Here is a 19,631-nt window from a genome sequence, read left to right as displayed (position 1 = left end):
CTGGTGTCATCGTTTTGTAGGTTAGACGTTCGTAAAGTTCATACAGATAAACCGAAAAATAATGCATACACCGACTCCTCGTGATGCCGAACAGTCGAAGAATCCCATGGTAAAGAAACTCCGTCACGATCAAGAATTAAACAATCCCTGTTTAAAGGTACTGTGACTTAATGACTTTTTAGGTTAGTTTCCTTTCAGTTGCCGATTACCTAACCTCAAATGTTTAAGTGAAATACGTTCTTTCCCCGGCAATTTTAATTAATATTTATGCACGATCTCTATCTAGGAACATGGACAGGCTTTAAAATGTCTTGACAATAATAACTATGACAAAAAGAAATGCGAAGTATATTTTGTCAATTATAGGATCTGCAAAACGTTTTGGGTAAATTTTTAGTGAGTTTATATTAATTCACGCCGTTCCTAGAATCGATGAAGAAATATAATATTTGTCAATATTTCAGGCGAAGGTAATGAATGATCGTAAAAAGCGCGGTATTGATCCAATACTTCCTTTGCCAGAGGAACGAGAAAAATTAAAGGCAGCCTATTTTAAGAGTAAAAAGTAGCATTAATTTTTTTTAAAACCGCTGTAGAGTTAAGAATTCACGTTCCATGGGGAATTGGTGTAATGTAAGTTTGTCTATTAAACTCTCTCATTGACATTAGAATGCAAATCTGTGTTGACTACATTTTCAGAAACTGTTATAAATAGGAATTTGACAGGAAGAGAGCATAATTTACTTAAAATCTTTTTAATATCTTTGGCAGAAACAAACGTTTGGAGAATAGGTGTGATTACATTTACCATCTATAAAAATAATAATAAGTCGATGCGTAGTTACATTGGCAACAGAATTAAATGTCTAAAGAGTTACATTACATGGGGATGTTGTTCAGAATAGAGATTAGACAGGTCTTTTGCGTGCTAATTGCATGAACATTTCGAGTGTCGAAAGAAATTTTCAGCGACTCAACGTTGCTACGCGTACATTTTAGGTTTCTCATTCTCGTGACTATTTCTTTTTGTTATGTACAAGTACTAAATTTTACAAAAAATGTCGTTAGTCCTATTTTCCTAACTAACGTCTGAAACGAACAATTTGATTTCTTGTTTTTTTTTTTGTTACAAAATCGTAACGCATCTTATTTCCGTAGTTACAGTTACTCATAATCCTTAATGTAAAATAGACTAGCAAAGTATTTCGAATAGACAAACCAAAAGAAACGTAGCTCGATTGGCATTTCTATTTTGAGACTTTGCGACGCAGAGTTAATGCAAACAAAAATGGAATGCAATTTATTCTAGGTTGACTTAAGCTACCATTAACAAACTCAAAACTGAGCTTACTCGAAGGATCAGAAAAGAATTTCAACTTTGTTCTCTTCCAACGTGGGGAACTATTAATAACTGCTTAATATTTCATTCGCAGGTGCTAGCTGCCAGGTGTGTAAATATGTTTTGATAGTCTGAATTTCGATTCGCTTTGCAGTCTAAAAATACAATCCACAAGAATTTAACGAATAATTGAATCAGTTACCACATACATATTGCAAATGATCTACTATTGTTATGATGAGTATGCGTTTGAACACAGAAATATGCTAACGATATAAAGAAGAATTTCAGAATCATTATTACCAAAATTTGAAAGAAAAATCAAACAACTTTTACACAAATTCTGACTGTGATTGTTTCAGTGTCCATCCCACGTTGAAAAGCTAGGAAGTATACAGTGTAATTTCGAGTTTACAATATCACGCATTCAATTTTTCTTTCCAAAAAAATATATATGTATATAGAGTAGTAGTCTTTTTTTTTCATTGAATAGGAATTGCTGGTGGTTGTAATCGTCACAGGTATCATGTGTCACAGACTCGAATTCCTATCAATATTCCTCCCCGAATTGACAGTTTTAGATTATTTGTCTACCTATCAGGCCTTGTCATAAGTAACTTCGGCTTTTCTATTTCACATTACACGATTACCTATGTAGTCTATGTGTCGCAATTATCGATCATTATTAAACCCAATTAATTGTTACTAATACTCTTATTATCTTTGCTACTCGATAAATTTCACAGTGTCTATGTCGCAAAGTATTTATGACTCGACCCAATATCATGGAAATCCGTGGATTTAGCTATATGATGCGCGCGTTCGGGTCATCGTTAAATGCAAAAGAAAAAAAAACAAAAATATTAACATACACATGCATCCTTTACATAAAATAAATAAATGGTGTCTAGCTGGCGTGTCACGTTACAAGCGTGCCACCAACTCGACTCCTCTCCATCGATCCGCAATTTAATATTTGTTACCCTATGCTCGACCGGCGTTTATCGCGACGTTGAAACCGTCAGCCTCGACACAAAAGAAACATGAGTTCCAATTTATAGTTAACACACGCGGGAAACAAACATCCGATCGCATAGTCGAGCCGAGCCGAGCCAAGCATACATAACAAGACAGAATTCCCGAGGGACAATACACGTTTAAAACGAAGAACAAAGGACTCCCAACATCGTACACAGTCAGAGTTTACGAAACTGAACAGAAAACACGACCAACAACAGAAATCGACGAGACAAGCGTTTCTCACGATCGCTCTACATATATATATGCGTATATATAAATGCTCCTAACCGTAAATATCGAATACTATCGATAATACAATCGAAAGAAGCGTGATTTCTGGCGGCTTACCGTGTGTGTATCACAGAGAGAGCGGCGCGAGGATTCAAATCAAATCTGCCTCTGCGAACGAATAAATAAGATCACTTAACAGGTACTTCTTTCTCGGATATGTGATCAGCAATGATTGGATGCGTGAATGATCTATAGAACGTCCATTCGCCCCTCCCCTCCCCGAATGTTTCCGGTGGAGTTCGACCCAGCTTGGGAACCGCTTGAGCCGTGGGCTCCAGTTTTTCTTTTTCCATTTTTAACAATATTTCGCATCCGGTCACTTCCTGGCCGTGTCTGATCTGTACTCGCTGATTCATAGCTGGCTCCGACTCTAGAGTTCCCTTCTTCGTTTTTAACATGTATCGTCGGCAAGCAGTCAGTCGGCGCGGTCCTTGATACGGAACGTGTGGATACGGAAGTGACGGCACATCTGGCGTACCTGAAATCACGATTCACTTGAATAAGTATACCACTGGCATATAGTAATAAAATAGTGGATCACTATATTTTTGTAACTAGTGATTGGTAACCAATGGTAGTAGTGATAGCAATCATTGATACGTAGTGGTAATAAATGGTACCAATGGTGGCCATCACTGGTACGGAATGGTAATTAATAGTACCAATGGTAGCAATCATTGCTACGAAGTGGCAATGATACCCAAGGTACCAATCATGAGTACGAATTGGTAACTAACGCACACATTAGCACAACTACTGAAAACAAGTTATGACAGAAAAAAGAAGCTCACCACACAGGTGCCATAATGAATGTGCGCCAGCAACGCCGCTACAGCGACGATATACGTGAACATTAGATCGACGCTAGGCAAGATAAATGAAAAGGCCGCTGCCACGGCCACGGGTATAAGTATCCAAGAAAACAGTTCACACCTGGTGTTGCTCATTTGCGACACGATTAACCGACACTACAAATATAACATTATCTTTTAATCCGTTACAGGATGTCGAACGTTTAATTTAATTGTCTGTCCATGAGTATCTTACACATATATTGGAGAAGATTGTTCCAATGGTCAAAAAGACGATTCTGGGGTCCTTCTCCACTATATTGCTTGGCGAGTGCATTACCCAAATGGTGGAAATTGTGAAAAGTACACCTAAAGGTAGCAGAGGTCTTATGGCATCTAGGAATGTCCTCATTTTACCTGTCTTGTCCCTGTATGATCTAGAAATAAATCGTGTCGTCTTTTTTTTTTAAAGTAAAGATTATTTAGAAAGAATTTCGAGACAGTTTGGGAGAAGTACTAACTTGTATATATTCCATAGGACCACAGGCAAACTTGCCACTATCGCAGTGATATAGAGTACAATCTCAAACATCACACCCACTGATATACCTCCTGGTAGTAAGAATTTCCAGGCTTTGTGCCCTCCTATACTCGATATAGTAAATACTATAATAGTGCCCTAGAAGTTCGAAACGTTTCGTATCACGAATTTTCTGTTAATATATCGAAGTAATAGCATCGTTACAATTTGGGAGATACTCACTACCATAGATAAGTCGTATCCCCAAGGAAGGAACAGTACGCCAGTGTTATACTTTTCCCAGTGAGTCAAATAGAAATTAATGAAGACACTCCATAGTATGAAGTACATTCTTAGCGGGGACACACTGTGATCCGTTCTACCGAATACGGAGAACATACAAACAGTGATTAGCATTGTTGTCCAACTGTCCAACCCATGGTCGAACAATTCTCCTAAGGGACCAGAAGTCTGTGTCCGCCTTGCTTGTTTTCCATCTATACCGTCTATAAAAGAAAATCGTAACTAAACAATTCTAGAGAATTTTAAAGTACAGCGTCTTCTCTCATTATAATCCCCACTGATACTCACCAAGGGTATACGCCATGAAGACATTAAACGCACCTAGTGCAAAGACCCATCTTGGTATAGGAGGATACTGAGGTTTATCATCACTGGATGCGAACAAATAATAATCGTAACTCGCGAACATTGTGAAATTGAAAACAGTGAAGAGGAATCCAGAGAAGGTCAACATATTCGGGGCAACCCATTTTGGACAATACTGTAATGAAATTGTAATGTTTAGTGAAACCGTATATGTAATCATCTATAATTACAACATATATACCTGAACGACTTTGTTCCAAAACGGGTGCATCACATACACGCTAAGGGGGCTTGTGTCCACGGAGCTATACTGAAAAAAATATTCCAAATTTATAAGCCGTAAAACATTGGATTCCATTGTTCAGTTCGCATAATCAATTACACAGGAGGAGGTTAAGCATGCAAATAAGAAACATTGCGTTATATAATCAGTCTCATTTCATTCACTGCATTATCTGTACACCGATAGATAATAGTCTCTTATACAAACATTAGAACAAACAAACTACAGATAGATCTTTGTCACCTGAATCTATTCCATTCATCACAAAAAACCCAAAGTCTGTACGTTCGCCACAACTCATTGCCATTTCCTTTTAATTAAAAAAACTAAACACAAGGAAAATCTTGCAGACAACAATTATCCCTACATTAGACACCCCAAAATTCGATCCATTTTCGGTAAACCTGCAAGCATTGACCCCAACAAAAACATGACTGAAAAGAAACATCAATTACCAATGCAGGCTCACACACACACTCCACACAGTTCACAGACAAACCGAACAGGATGAACGCATTAATCACCCAAGGAAACCCACGGCAATCGAGTAATTGACATGCGTTCTCGGATGAACTGGAAAGGACCCTGGAGCTCTGCAACCTTACCTTGTAGCTCTCGAAACCGGTCAGATGTTGATCCGTCAGATATCGGTGCTCGAGGGCCAGTTTCTGATACATGATTAGGCGGGGTGTTCGTCTAACGTGGTTACAGGATCGGTGAATTCGGTCGTCTCGTGAATCGAACCGGGTGTTTGCTTAATCGGCGAGCCGTTCTTCCCCGGAAGTGGACGCCTCGAGGTAGGTTACAGCTGCGCGCACGAATGGCAAGGGCGGCCCGCGTTCCTTAACGCACGTGCTCCTCGTGGAGTGGCTGCGTTTCGCGCGGTACTGTGTGTCAATTCATCGTGCGACGCCCCGTGTGTTGATTGCGTGTTTCTCCTCTCGGAAGGACGGACACCGTTGACGATATATGGCCAAGTCTCCCCTAGGTCTTTCGCTGAAGGCCGATTCTCAGTTGCCCGCCCGTGAACGAATCAGACACCGCGCGCGAGTCGACAACGTGCACCGATCGATTCCTCCTGGGCAACGATGAATCAAAAGGGGAAAGAGGGAGAGGGACGGTACAGGTTACACGCCTATATGGGACTGCGTATGATAGCGTATTATACTTGAATTGGCTCGATCGCGTGGCGTGTTTTGCCGCCGCGAGATAATAACAGCTATTTTGTAGTTGATAAAACGATGGCCCTTGAGGTTAGCGGTCGAGACCCGGTGAAACATGAATGGGGATATTGCAACAGTAATATGTGCACTCTTTTGGTGTGGTTGTCGAAGTTGCAGTTCTCTGGGTCACTTTGATAAATACGTCCCCAATTAGTTTGGTAATAATTTCTGTGATGATTATCGGCACGAGGGTCACGTTGGGCATTTAACTGGCCAGTGGCAAAAGTGACTGACAGCTTTTTTTTTTCTTGGATTGTTTATGTAATCGTGTGTGTGTGACTTAAGTATGATTGTGTAGAAAAAGGTCATCATCGTTTATAATTACTAATGGTATTTATCGCGGCGATGATGAAGCGTTTAGGAATGTCGATAGGGAATATTTAGACTGATTCTAGACGGATAACTGTTTATTGTAAGGGTAATACTAGCTGTTGCCGACGAAGTTTGAACTGCAATAGATGGAAGGTCTTGAAAATATTGTTATTAATTATTGCAACGATTTAAATCACGTGTCTGAATGGAAATTGTGTAGAATAAAAAGAGGGGAATACGAATTCTTATGAAATATTCCGATGGAAAGAACAATTGTCCAACTAGAAAAACCGTGAGCAAAAACGAAGGACGTGTAATGTATAATACTTTCATTAATAGAATACCTTATAGACGTAGTCGAAATATGATGATAAATTGCGTTTAAGAATGTTTCTTAAGTGGTATCAGAGTATTTCTAGAACTTTATTAAATTAACATTATGCATTAACAACAATCAATTGCAGTGTTTATCAATAAAGGTTTAAATTCTTCAATTTAATATGAACTTTTAAAGGAGTTTGTGTCGTCATCTAGCGTCGAAATCTGATACCAATTGGCTAGTGGCTTCAGCATTTCGCCGCAGATGACGACACGAGTGGCCTTAACCACTTCATTACATATCCAAGAAAATAACCAAACATTTTTACAGCAGTAAATAATCTGACCAAAGAACATAATTTAAATTTCTCCATTTAGAAATTACTTCTCTTCTTTACACACCAATATAGCTCAGATTCCTCAGTGACTAACAGATTTCTGGAATTAATAACGCAAACACAGATTTTTATTGAACCATAGTAGTTTAATATCCTTTTCTTACAAATACTTTACAGTGTTCCTGACAATAATCATTATTGGGCTATACTAAAGTTAATACCGGAATACCTAAAATGAAAGAATTTTCAAACAATTTTCTCATAAACGAGAAGTCCAACTTAATGTATACAACAGTTAGGAATAGATCATGGAGACTCACACAATTCACTTCAACAACTGGTGACGGACAATCAGGTATGGTATAGCAAATCCACTTCCAAAGAATATAATGAACTTAGCAGTCAACGCGTATCTGTTTTTGATGCTGAAAGGTAGATTCTGCAAAAATGAATATTAGGCCTTTACCCTGATCTCCTTCAAATTAGAAGTTTTATGCATAATAAAATTAGGCTTTCATACATTTTTATCTACGTTTGAATGTTATGCTTCCATGAAGGGTCTTTAAATTTGAACGTACAAATAATGAGACGTTGGGATACAATTACGCAACCAAATTATATTGGTTCTACTTACAGCACCAGGATAACCCTCAGGTTGATCCCCGCTTCTTCTAACAGCGCTGGTCACAAATCTCCTAACCTGTCGCGAGAACATTTTCAGTCAGTAACTTTCCTGAATTGTCCTGAGTCTCACACCGGCGAACAATACGTTCGCCCCTATTTCTTAAATGGCGATGGATCGTCCTCTGCTATCAGTGCTACACACTACCCAAAATCCTCAAGACGCGTTCACAAATCCGGTATCGGTCGGTAACGTCGGTAACTTCACAGAATAAAAATGTGGATCAGATACAATGAATAAACTGTGTGCACGGCACTAGCACGTTGGACCGACGGAGAGCACCGATACCGCGGCTCGCTCTACCGCTCTCGCTCACTCCCGTTCGACCTCTCCGGCCATCTCCGGCACCGTTCGGCACGCGTCGGCACCGACGGAGAGAGTAGAGACAGCAGTAAGTTACTGCCAGTAACCAGTAACGGTTACTGAGTAACCCCTTTAAGTTCGATACCTGTTTAACAGCAAACAATTGTAGTGTTTAGCATTTGTAGTATTCAGTTGCCGTTATTTCGCATAAGAGTGTTTGACTGATATTTTAATATAAATTCTGTTTAGTTTAGTCTTGTACTGTATATTTCCTAATCAGAATGAATTTGGCAACCACATGTAGGTTAGGTTGTACACAAATAAATAATATTTACAAGTTCGGTGGTTGCGTGAGTCGCGGTGCAAAAACAGTTGAAAATTATAAAATTTATTGGAAACGACCAAAAAGGGTGCCTGAGTATCATCCTCTTAAAAGTGGCGATCGTGATGGAGTGCCTGTATCTGTAAAACCGTTCGAAACACGATTTTATTATGAAAATTCGAAAGAATGGGAAGGGTTAGTTTCAGAAAGCGTTATTGGTGTCAAGTAATATAACATAACAACATTTTATATATATGTTTGCATATTATCAGACTGCGGGTGTGTATAGAAATTCATATTTTTACGTAAATGATTCAGTAATAATTTGTGTGCTGTAGTGCGAGCGATATAGTCAAAAAGATATTTTCCTTGGAGTTTCAACCAGCAAGAGAGACTAGAAATGTGCTGAGAGAGAAGACAATGGGACTAGTAAAGAGGCATGCTTCTGATCGGGGTTCTTCAGAATCTCACAGTAACTACATTGTCATTACACATTTGTTAAATCTATTGTTTTTCAAATAAATTTACTTTTCAAGAATGATTACATTAGAATATACATTATTACAGTTGCTGCAATGACAAGTGAAATACAGTACGTCTTCAAACATTTTGAAAGGAATCCAAGGGATAAGAAAGGAAAAGTATTTATAAAGGAGTTGGTTGACAGAAGGAACATGTACCTTAAATATCTGCGTAAATGGGATTACAGGCGATTCGAATGGATCCTTGAACGTCTGAATCTTGTTTACAAACCACAGCCAGAGTATATTATCTTTTCTGCATAAAAAAAAACTATTTCACAGTCACTGTTCACTCGATGATAATTGACTTAGGAGATTGTTTATGTTTGGAATGTTAACAGGGTACCGGGTATGGTATCGAGGAGAGAATCAATCACTAGATTGACAGAAGAATATTGCAACAATATCATTCAAAACAAGCGGAATGCGTACCAGGATGAGTTGAAAGTCCAGAAAAAGGAGTTTTACCGTGAAAAAGCTGAACTGTTAGAGTTTATCTTAAAGGAAGAGAGCGAGTGCGGTGTGACACCAACGGTCACGGAGGAGGAAATTGAAGCTACACGAAAATTAGCAGAATAATATTCACAAAACGCATGTATAGTAGGTTAAATAAATATAAGTTCAATTGTTATTCAGTTTTGTGATTATTTTACCGTCAAGGAGAAATTTCTTAAGAATTCGCAGCGTCTTATAGCGTCATCTAGTGTCCAGAATGTAGTACTAACTGACTAATAGCTTGAGAGTTTCACCGTAGATAGCGCCAGAGGAGTTGTCCCACCACATTTTTATAAAAATATCAAATAAAAACATAACATCTGCCAACCATTAATGCACAATTTCGATTCAGATGTTCTCAGCGAATATTCTGAGCTCATTGAAATAAATACATTGTGGAAATTTATGTGATCTTCTCTGTACTTTAAAGTACATACTATTCCACTAACTACTAATTTCCTGAAGAGAAACGAAAATGTTTGATTAAATGAATTGAATTGTAAACTAGTTTTTCCCTTGTGGGGTGTTTTGTACATAATAAATTATTTGTAAATAATAAGAAAACTATTTTTTATTTTCCATTGAACATTTCGAATTTTTTCTTTTTGTTTGACGAGTGAATATAAATTATAACACAGTGTAATGTAGTTTTATTGTTAAATTTGTTGCGAAAATCGCGGAAGTGCCGCGGATAATAGTCTGCGTGGATTACGTAACGGCGTTTAGATTCTCGAATTCTTCTTTAAACAGCTATTACGCAATGGAAACAAAGCGAACAGAGTTTCAGGCCTTACACATTTCACTCTAATAGTGCCTTCTGTCTGGTATGTTTATATCATTCACACGGCAATAAAAATTGAAGTGGAATTTTGTTGAAAGTATTTACAGAATTAGGGATATCGTAAACAAATAATTTCTTTAATAAATTATTTTCCAATTTATTGAAATTACTTGCATTTGTAGTGTAATTTACGTATTTGTACATATAATTAAGTATACAATATATGTGAACAATTATTCAGAAAATAATTATAAATCTTTTAAAATATACTAAATTGTCGTTGACATTTTATTCTTTCTGAAAAACCAAAAACTATTCAATGTTAAACATGTATCGAAAATATTTATAATGTAATTTTACAATGAACAGTTATCATTGGGAATGTAATGACAATCTCCAATGATTCATTTTCTGATCAGATTTAAAAGCAAATAAATAGAGGAATAATTAAACTATGGATTTTCCTACAGTTTATCGATAATTAAAACAATATGTTATATTTTTAATGTTTGCACGATTATCCAGAAATCAATCAGTAACTATCCAAAGCGAATCGTGTGTAATAAAATTTAATAAGATTTTTATATCATGTGAAACTTCAACAAAACAAATAAATGTTTCTTTGATTCCAGTTTTTGTAAATTAATAAAAAAGGGTATTGTATAATAATCCGTATTAATCGTGACATGGGTTACAGATTTTTTCAAAATTAGAATTATTGTTCAAAAAAAGATATTTGTTAAGGTTCTAGGATATAGTAGTAAAGTGAAGCAGTTTCAGCAGGCGATGACGTTCCCACGACTGCACGTTGCGCATCCCCTATGCCAAGTTGAGTCCAAAAAATGTAAGTGAACGTACTGTTACTATAACGGGTGGCCGAAAACGAAAGTGACTTGATTGTTGCATTCAATGGAACAATATACATTTGTTCAATGCAATAAATAATACACAATTAATGACAATATATTCGTATGAAAAACAACAATTTTTGGACGAGTAACTTAATAATTGTCAGTGTCAATATTTTACATAGAATTCTCTTTGAGAATTTTGGAAATGTTTTAAATATATTAAAATGGGAATTTGCTTGATAATAAATATTACCACGACCCACATTGTAAACTTATATTAATTCAAACGTTTATCAACGCACCCTGTATAAGTCGTATATAAAGATGAGCTGGATGCTGATGTCCTATTCTTCAGAGGACAGCCGTGAAAGTGTCGTGTTCTGAAAATTTTGCTAGAATCCTACCTTCAAAAAGTGTCCTGATGTATAATTATCGCGACGAAAAGCACTAAAACTCTATAAACAACTCGACAAATCGTTTTTCTTTCGAAAAAAAAAATATGGGAAAATGTGATTGTTTCTGAGCAATCGTCACCGGTAAATGGCAGATCGAAAGGGACGCTGAAGGATCCTCTTGAACCAATTGCGGCTTCGATACCTGTCGCAACATGGGGTCAACGTGTTTCAAACGTTTCGTTAACAAGGTTGGTGTCGTTAGCCTAGTAAAAATGATAATTATATGATATTATGATTATGGGGACAATTAGAGGAAGTCGAATTGGGCGACTTCATTTTTTACGAAATCCTTAATTTGAATGGTCTTTTTCACGGGTTTTACGTATTTTTAATGTTAAATCTACATTTTCTAGTAATTTACTATGTGACATACATGTGGATTTCAAGCCTGTGTTGAAATATCGATGTCTATTAATATTAATAATTTCGAAACGTGTGAAAGTACCTACAGTAAATGGAACATCCAATCGAATGAAACATTAAGTAAATCATCCATTCTCCCTAGTACCACAAAACATTGCTTAAATATTTTTTGCAAATATTGAACAAATATTTTCAAAGCTACACTTTTTAATATGAAAAAAAATCAACTAAATATTCATACAATATGAAAGAAAGATTTAATAAATGTAAAGTATACACTCGGATAATGTGGAATAAATATTCAGAAAATATGAGATAAATATTGAAAAAATGTTACATTAATATTTACAAAATATGAGTTGAATATTTAGAAACAGCTGTTTCTGAATTTTAAAAAGACATCGACTATTGTTATATTAATGACAGTAAACTACTTGTGGATTTACTTAATCAATGCAGTAATATTATTAATTAGGATGATTGTTCCATTAATAATAATATTACAATAGATCTATATTAATAACAACAATATTTCCGATACATAATAATTAATAGTATTACTAAATTACGTTCAGTCAGTATATAAATAGTAATAATAACAACGTAATATATTAGTAAATAATGAGAAGAATAATAATTAGTAAGATTAATACTAAATCTCAGGCAATCAAGAATATAACAATAATTATAATCGTTATTGTTAATAATAAATATTATTTACACGAATAATCAATAAACAAAAAGACGTGGGAAACTTCAAAATGACTAAATGAAAGATTTTCTAGTTCCTATAAATGATTAAAAATAAATATAATTAAAAGTAACAGGATTATTGCAAAAACCACTGCGTATGTTCGAGAACCGTTGATCGTTTCCGCGTACACGTGTGTTAGTTAAGAATTTATACCTGGCACACCTTAGGCTGCGCGAGCTCGCGCATTGTGCAACGCTAATCTGGTGCACGCATGCGCGATAGATCGTTGAGAAATACATATTAAGAATGTTTACTATACATTTATCCTTTCATTAATTATATCGAGAAATATTATTGCAGAAGTAATGGCTGATTTTGGTTTATTTTTCTGTCATTAGAAAAATCGATTTTTGCCAGAAATTGGCGACAACAATTTAATGTATCTCTGTTTGGTTCCATTTTCTATAAATCAGTCGATAAAAATCTATAGTCACTAATAGATTTTATTATATGTTTAATTAAAAGTTGAAGTCAGAACTAATAATTATCAATTTTACCGTATTTGTTAATAATTTATTATTCTGGAATTAACTGTTTTTACAGATGATTACCATTTGCTGTCTCGTGGACGTAACGGTCGCCGGCGTTTTCCAACAGTAAGATCACGATTTTTGTGAACTTTGGTAATCGTAACAAAAGTATCGTAAAACGTTCTATTTACACACAATTTAAGAGCAGTTTTGTATTCGTAACGTTCCCGAACAATGTTCAATATTGAACTAATATTAAACGCACATAAATGGTACCTAATATGGGATAGGTACCCAAATATGGAACACTGACATCAGGTACAATATTTTCATCGATAACAAATAAAAAATAGTTTTACTCTTCTTATTGATTGAGGCACTATTGGTTATAAAATCAGATTTTTAAAAGAATTAAATAAAAAAAGAGCTATTTGCAATAACCACATGGTCGAAGTGTTGAAGTCTGCATCAGCATATTTCATGTTTGTAATTTCACAAAGATAAAAACACAGTATCTTGTTTTCAAAAAATAATCACGTAACTTCAAAAAAACTTATGAATATCACAGGCAAGTATATCAACAAATTAGCATGGTGAAATAATCACAAATACCAAAAATATATCGAATTTACACACCGTAAAAAGTCTTCAAACAGCGACAAAACAAAACGGTCCTGCTATGTCACTAATGTTCGCTTGACTGAGGAGTCAGAACACAACACATGTGCAGGTTCAAAGTGAGTGAGACAGTCTGTAGCCGTTTTAACAGATATTCATTTGTCAGATTTTCAAAAATGGCACTACTTCATACATTAAGTATACTATGCCATATTTGGCCATTTTCTTCTAATAAATAAAATATTAACAAATACAATATTATTAATAATTACATTAGTAACACATAAAATAGTAATAGTAAAAAAATATTAACAAATACTATATTACTAATAAATAAATTAGTATCAGATACAATATTATTAATAAATAAAACAGTAACAAATAAAATATTGTTAACTCGCTAACTGCATTTGTCCAGTACAGTGAAAGTCTACTTAATCACTTTAGTGACAATATTTGGAAAATTTCTTGATGATCGGCAGTATGAACCTTCTCCAAACTTTATAAATACGGTGCTAGTGTGACTACGAGTTTGTTATTTATTGAAAGCAAACACATTATTTATAAAAAAAATATTTTAAAAAATGTTTCAAATAGTCTTGAAATGACTATTGGTCGTTCATTTTATGAAAAAATGTTTCTGAACGAGATACCAAAAAGATGCAGTCAACAGATTAATAAATAAATTATTATTAATAAATACCTTATCATTTATACCAGATTTCCTTGCGCGCCAATCGATGCGATCTCCGTCGACGGCGCGGTGGTTCCGGTTGCTTGCGCGCTCCAATCCCCCGGAAGTAAAGTCGACCTTCCGACTTACGTGAAGGTTGCTACTCCGATTTCGTACAGACCACTGCCAAGAACATCATCTTTGGTATACATCGCTCCACCGATTTTTAAAACGGCGTCCGCGGTTGTCGCGACCGACACGAAGAACGAAAAAGATGCCGAATACACGGTACCTTATGCTATACAGGGTGTCCCCGAAGTCCTCAAAATTTCGTGGAAATTGTTGAAAAGAGAACAAACCTCCAATTCTCTAACCGTGCTGTAAGTAGTGATGGGCACCATCGACTAAATTAAACTATCGACTAATGATTATTTAGTCGCAACATACCATCGACTATTTAGTCGATAGTTTTTAGTCGACTGAAATTTTGCTTTATAGGTTATGTATATACATCATTGGTGTATTTACCTTTTAGAAATGTATTAGTTCCTAGATAGAATTTCAAAAATGTAAGTGGTAAACAAGTTTTTTTAAACAATTACTAATATTCGATTTTTTGTAAGCTATTTAATATTGGCACTTAAAAAATTAACTGCATTAAATTTTTTATGAAAATCAATTGGGTTATAAGCAATAATTTTCACAGTTCTTGGGAATGCATAAAAAAATATATGAAAAAGTTGGAATTGGTTTGCATCACGAAGAAAATAATCAAGATCCAGTCAATAGCGATCAATAGCCCGATAGTTCGAGCGAGTCGCTTCGAGCGACTAAATTAAGTCGACCGAAGTAGTCGCTTCAAGCGGTTAATATTACTCGCCTGAAAGTAGTCGACGAATGAAAAAATTAGTCAACTGAAAATAGTCGTTGGTTACTATCGATTTAGTCGATAGTTTTTGGTCGATGGTGCCCATCACTAGCTGTAAGAATACCGTGTTATTTCGAGGGTTTCTCTAATTCTCTAACTCTGGTATTTAGGGATTTCCCCCATTCTCTATTTTATTCGGGGGGGTTCCCTAATTCTAATACTCGAGGATTCCCCAATTCTCTATGTTATTCGGGGGTTTCCCCCAATTTTCTAACAATATTATTCGAAGATTTTTTTGATTCTGTAACTGTGTTGTAAGAGTACCGTGTTACTCGGGGGTTTCCCCAATTCTCTAACCGTGTTACATATGGGTTGCTTGTATTTCAAATAAATCCCTATATTACATTCATGTTCGAAACAATTGTTCCGATTTTTCATCTACTTCAAATGAATATAATCAAACACATTTTTGTACAGGCTTACCCAAGGTATTCATTCAATTACGGCGTCCTGGACGGATACACAGGCGATTCGAAGTCGGCATGGGAGGAAAGGGACGGTGACACGGTGAAGGGTGAATATTCGGTGGTTGAAGCAGACGGATCAATCAGAACGGTTACTTACACGGCGGATAATCACAATGGATTCAACGCTGTCGTCACGAGAAACGAACCACTGAAGAATCCGAAACAAGAGGCTAATTTGAAGGCGTTTCTACCTGCCTCGATACTTTCCCGTCCCCATTAATGTTTCATCGCTGCAAAAGTTTTGACCCGTTTAAAAAAAACTTTGAATATCAAATTTATTTTCATGGACAATTTTGAAACAATTAAATAATAATAGAAATAAAACTAGCTGGTTAAAAAAATTACGACACACTGGAAATTGTTAGTAAATAAATCATATTCGATATACAATTTACTTCTCGTTTTTGGTAACGTGATTTTCTAATTATTTCAGGTGATACAGATTTTTTTGTCACTTAAATTTCATATTTATACAACTTTCGAACGATTATAGTTATTTTCAGGACGTTTGTAATCAAATCACTTTGTCCCTCGATCATCGAGACCGCCATTTTGTTTCACACTTTCCCGCCATTCTGTATCTGGTTCTCCTAAAGATTTCAGAAACTTGTATTATTTTTTTTACAGTATCATTATATTGTAATCAATATAATAAAATAAATTATCACTCGTCCAGCTGATGATCTTTTTTATTTTCCAAAATTTGATTCCAAAAGAGTAGAAATAATACTGTATGTTTACCTTTCTCGGCGAAACATTGGATTTATAGAAAATGTACCGTAACTAGAATGATAAAAATAAAGAAAAAAAGAATCAATTTTTCACTAAAAATTTATCAACAATCACACGAATCGTTTCGATTACTTCCGAATTCTTTATTAACATTGCTTCGCTTAAATACGCTGTGGTTACAAAAAAATATTTCCTCAAGATTTCGTACTTTGTTTGTTTGTTTTAATTTCAATTTTACAATTTAAATAGTCGTTTAAAAAAAGTCTTACATATGACTATGTAAAGTTTCGAAGAAAGAATGATTGTTTAAAACGAGAAACCGACTTAAAAACGATTCTAAAACACTTCTAAAATTAAGTCATTCAAGTTATTAGAAAGAATTGCTAAAAATCCTAATTTTACGTGTTTGTGCAATCAAATTTTCACCTTCATCGATTACGTACTACAATTCTGATGCTTTATTTGTACGTACACCGTGACAAGAAAATGAAATATAGAAAATTTGTTCGAAGTGCAGAAAACCGAAGTTAGCATCTTTTTTGTATTAATACTCAACGGTACCGATCACACAACATGGCTAACTCTAATTCTCTGTTTATTTATCGATAATAAATGATCGATAATAATTAATAAATGATGAAAATTACAAAGAACATCGAAAAAAAAAACACAACACCGTCGGGACTGCTACCACGTTTCAATCTTAAACCTAACAAATACTGCTGATTTGACTATAAAACCAAACGATTTCTATACCTCAATTTGATTTCCATTGTTCGCGGATCGAAATGCCATTTCAAACTCGGTGGCCACATGATCACCGTAACCACGTAACGTACCGTTCCATTTCATAGTTGAAACGAGAAAAATACAGTAAATCATCGATGAGTGTTCCAAGGCTCATCGGCCTTGGAATGAGTGTTCCGACCAGAACTGTAAGTATTCGGATATTCGATCTAATCGAATACGAATAATTCATTCAAATGATTCGAATAGTGCGAAATATTCAAATAGTTTGAATAATTCGAATTGCACGAGGTATTAAAATACTTTGAATAATTCGAATAGTACGATGTATTCAAATACTTTGAATAGTACGAAGCATTCGAATGCTTCTTTCGAATAACAGAATGTTACCAACAAAGATTCAGATTTAACGTTTGAAAAACAAATAATTGTAAATGCCAATGTGTATAAAATTTCACGATAACGCGTGAAAAAATATATGTTCAGAATCCATAATCAGTACAATAAAAAATTCCGCTTTCTTCCAAAAAATTCGAATACTTTGAATATTTCCACATTCAAATGATTCAAATATGAAATTCAAATTTGACTACTATTCAAATATTCGAATTCTAAAACCTAATAGAAACCTAACCCAGCTCTAGTTCAGACACTGGGCGCTTGAATCATTCCGTAGGCAAACCCCCCAGTAGTGTAGATGACGTCTGAACACTCACTGCCAGGCAGCCTTCAAACACTTATCGATGATTTACTGTAACTACAGTAGAACTTTGATTGTCCATTGGGAAAACGTGTTTCGATGATTCTGTTACGAATTTCCCACAATCCTCCAACACATAATTCCCATTACGCAAGTCATACTGTTGGCTATTAACATTTAAAAAAAGAAACTCAAAAAAATAACGATCAAATTACTAAATCTGGATCCCCGTTTCTACAACATCACCTACAAAGTCCACAAGTAAAACAGTAGGCCGAAAAGTTCACGTTTATCTCCGAAATTCCAGCACATTCAAAGACGGCACCGAGTCGGCGGACACTGTCCACAACGATTTCGTACAAAAATACAAAACACCCTGTATAATACTTTTACATTACGTATATTTCTATCTCTTGGACCGATATCCCAACGAACAATCCAAGTTCTACACGATCTGAAGATCGAAAAAGAGGTCGTCCGTAACCTCAGATACCCTAAACTCACGGTAGACCTAACCTAACTTTCTTACAGCTACTCGAGAAAGCCATCGAATCGGTCGTCGCTCTCCTATACAAAGTTTCCAACATTCACGACGGCACACAATGGCCCAGAATCAAAATTTAACAGCTGGAAAAGTAAAAAATAAATCTCTTTCATTTTCCAAAAAAAGGATAGATTTATTTCATACTTTGTTATTCACCTCAGACCCTCTCATATCATGGATCTCAGCCAAAACAGAAAAAAAAGTTCCCTAAAAATGTATACTTTCGATGATGTTGAGACACTGTTAGTGACCGATGATGTCATCGAAGAGGATCCTTAAAATTGATACAAATTCGTTCATTTATCCACTGAAATGAAATTATAAATTTAAAAAATTTTGATTGCTTGAGCTAAATAAGCGTATGAGCTGTTACATTTTGATTCTGGCCCGCTGTGCAGCGGCGTGGGGGTGCATTTATTATAAAATAGAGTGAGATTTCGGTACATCATCGGCAAGATCGCGTGAGCAAAACGAAAGTCGAGGACAACGGTCGCCGACCCTGTGTCGTCCCTAGCGCGACCGCTGGAAGAAGATGGCGCCACCTGAGGGCTTGAAACGGTTCCGAAAATAACTGTTTCAAACTGTTATATAAAGGTTCCGACTAAAACAGTTATGAAGAAATTATTCTTAACAACAGTTATGGAAAACCTAAATTTCAGACTTTATCAGTCTCAGTTAAGGTTCCTATATCAGCTCCCATAACAGTTCTATAACCGTTAACCGTTGAGTTCTAATCAGAGCTCATTGGTTCTATACAAGTTCCAAAACGGTTACAGAACCGATTCTCATGATGATTATACAGAACTTCACAGTAAATGAAATCACAACATATTACGCTTATAGATTATTATATACATATATAGGCATATTTTTTGCTTAGTCAGTACGGTAAAAGTTTGTTAAGCAGTTAAAAATTTATATTAACGAACACTTTTCATATTATACAATAACTGTATGTGTGAAAATATGTACATATAAATTTACTTACTTATTCATAATAATTAAAAAAACATTGTGTTTATACATAGTAATCTATAGCTGTAAATACGTTGTGATGTTCATTTACTGTAGAATTCTGTACAATCATTACTAGAATCGGTTGTATAACCATTTTGGAACTTATATAGAACCTAAAAAATAACGGATATAGAACTGATATGGGAGTCGTAACAGAAACTGAT

At 35.3% G+C, this 19,631-nt stretch overlaps 5 protein-coding genes across 5 annotated transcripts; 3 read left to right on the top strand and 2 right to left on the bottom strand.

The window, feature by feature from the left end:
* Positions 1 to 83: 83 nt before the first annotated feature.
* LOC107189772 (coiled-coil-helix-coiled-coil-helix domain-containing protein 7) lies at positions 84 to 659 on the top strand. The gene is made up of 3 exons (XM_015578391.1): positions 84 to 157; positions 287 to 385; positions 465 to 659. Exons 1-3 carry the CDS (start codon positions 107 to 109, stop codon positions 567 to 569), a joined length of 255 nt encoding a protein of 84 aa, XP_015433877.1. The 5' UTR covers positions 84 to 106; the 3' UTR covers positions 570 to 659.
* A 2,345-nt stretch (positions 660 to 3,004) lies between these two features.
* Positions 3,005 to 5,958, bottom strand: LOC107189560 (ethanolaminephosphotransferase 1-like). Its single transcript, XM_015578123.1, has 8 exons — positions 5,459 to 5,958; positions 4,812 to 4,880; positions 4,553 to 4,745; positions 4,205 to 4,467; positions 3,963 to 4,120; positions 3,698 to 3,878; positions 3,442 to 3,618; positions 3,005 to 3,128 (listed from the first exon to the last, which is right to left on the bottom strand). The coding sequence occupies exons 1-8, from the start codon at positions 5,528 to 5,530 to the stop codon at positions 3,066 to 3,068; spliced, it is 1,176 nt and encodes a 391-aa protein (XP_015433609.1). The 5' UTR covers positions 5,531 to 5,958; the 3' UTR covers positions 3,005 to 3,065.
* Positions 5,959 to 7,176: 1,218 nt separating this feature from the next.
* LOC107189728 (cytochrome c oxidase subunit 7C, mitochondrial-like) lies at positions 7,177 to 7,855 on the bottom strand. Its single transcript, XM_015578338.1, has 3 exons — positions 7,679 to 7,855; positions 7,365 to 7,483; positions 7,177 to 7,273 (listed from the first exon to the last, which is right to left on the bottom strand). Exons 1-2 carry the CDS (start codon positions 7,757 to 7,759, stop codon positions 7,370 to 7,372), a joined length of 195 nt encoding a protein of 64 aa, XP_015433824.1. The 5' UTR covers positions 7,760 to 7,855; the 3' UTR covers positions 7,177 to 7,273; positions 7,365 to 7,369.
* A 279-nt stretch (positions 7,856 to 8,134) lies between these two features.
* LOC107189638 (28S ribosomal protein S15, mitochondrial) lies at positions 8,135 to 9,647 on the top strand. Its single transcript, XM_015578218.1, has 4 exons — positions 8,135 to 8,546; positions 8,690 to 8,823; positions 8,919 to 9,114; positions 9,214 to 9,647. Exons 1-4 carry the CDS (start codon positions 8,311 to 8,313, stop codon positions 9,449 to 9,451), a joined length of 804 nt encoding a protein of 267 aa, XP_015433704.1. The 5' UTR covers positions 8,135 to 8,310; the 3' UTR covers positions 9,452 to 9,647.
* Positions 9,648 to 13,114: 3,467 nt separating this feature from the next.
* On the top strand, positions 13,115 to 15,970 carry LOC107189688 (cuticle protein 19-like). Its single transcript, XM_015578274.1, has 3 exons — positions 13,115 to 13,167; positions 14,380 to 14,620; positions 15,678 to 15,970. The coding sequence occupies exons 1-3, from the start codon at positions 13,115 to 13,117 to the stop codon at positions 15,945 to 15,947; spliced, it is 564 nt and encodes a 187-aa protein (XP_015433760.1). The 3' UTR covers positions 15,948 to 15,970.
* Positions 15,971 to 19,631: the final 3,661 nt, after the last annotated feature.

Source organism: Dufourea novaeangliae, unplaced genomic scaffold (assembly GCF_001272555.1).
Source record: "Dufourea novaeangliae isolate 0120121106 unplaced genomic scaffold, ASM127255v1 scaffold23, whole genome shotgun sequence".
NCBI classification, from domain to species: domain Eukaryota; kingdom Metazoa; phylum Arthropoda; class Insecta; order Hymenoptera; family Halictidae; genus Dufourea; species Dufourea novaeangliae.
This window is presented reverse-complemented; position numbering and strand designations above follow the sequence as displayed.

Coding starts and splice junctions, on each gene's coding strand:
- LOC107189638 (XM_015578218.1), top strand. CDS start 8,311: ATGAATTTGGCAACCACATGTAGGTTAGGTTGTACACAAATAAATAAT. Junction 8,547..8,689: donor AATTCGAAAGAATGGGAAGG/GTTAGTTTCAGA, acceptor TGTGTGCTGTAG/TGCGAGCGATATAGTCAAAA. Junction 8,824..8,918: donor GGGTTCTTCAGAATCTCACA/GTAACTACATTG, acceptor ACATTATTACAG/TTGCTGCAATGACAAGTGAA.
- LOC107189772 (XM_015578391.1), top strand. CDS start 107: ATGGTAAAGAAACTCCGTCACGATCAAGAATTAAACAATCCCTGTTTA. Junction 158..286: donor TAAACAATCCCTGTTTAAAG/GTACTGTGACTT, acceptor ATCTCTATCTAG/GAACATGGACAGGCTTTAAA. Junction 386..464: donor GGATCTGCAAAACGTTTTGG/GTAAATTTTTAG, acceptor TCAATATTTCAG/GCGAAGGTAATGAATGATCG.
- LOC107189560 (XM_015578123.1), bottom strand. CDS start 5,530: ATGTATCAGAAACTGGCCCTCGAGCACCGATATCTGACGGATCAACAT. Junction 4,881..5,458: donor CCGGTTTCGAGAGCTACAAG/GTAAGGTTGCAG, acceptor TATTTTTTTCAG/TATAGCTCCGTGGACACAAG. Junction 4,468..4,552: donor CTTCATGGCGTATACCCTTG/GTGAGTATCAGT, acceptor TTTCTTTTATAG/ACGGTATAGATGGAAAACAA.
- LOC107189728 (XM_015578338.1), bottom strand. CDS start 7,759: ATGTTCTCGCGACAGGTTAGGAGATTTGTGACCAGCGCTGTTAGAAGA. Junction 7,484..7,678: donor CTGAGGGTTATCCTGGTGCT/GTAAGTAGAACC, acceptor TCATTTTTGCAG/AATCTACCTTTCAGCATCAA.
- LOC107189688 (XM_015578274.1), top strand. CDS start 13,115: ATGATTACCATTTGCTGTCTCGTGGACGTAACGGTCGCCGGCGTTTTC. Junction 13,168..14,379: donor GTCGCCGGCGTTTTCCAACA/GTAAGATCACGA, acceptor CATTTATACCAG/ATTTCCTTGCGCGCCAATCG. Junction 14,621..15,677: donor AAAAAGATGCCGAATACACG/GTACCTTATGCT, acceptor ATTTTTGTACAG/GCTTACCCAAGGTATTCATT.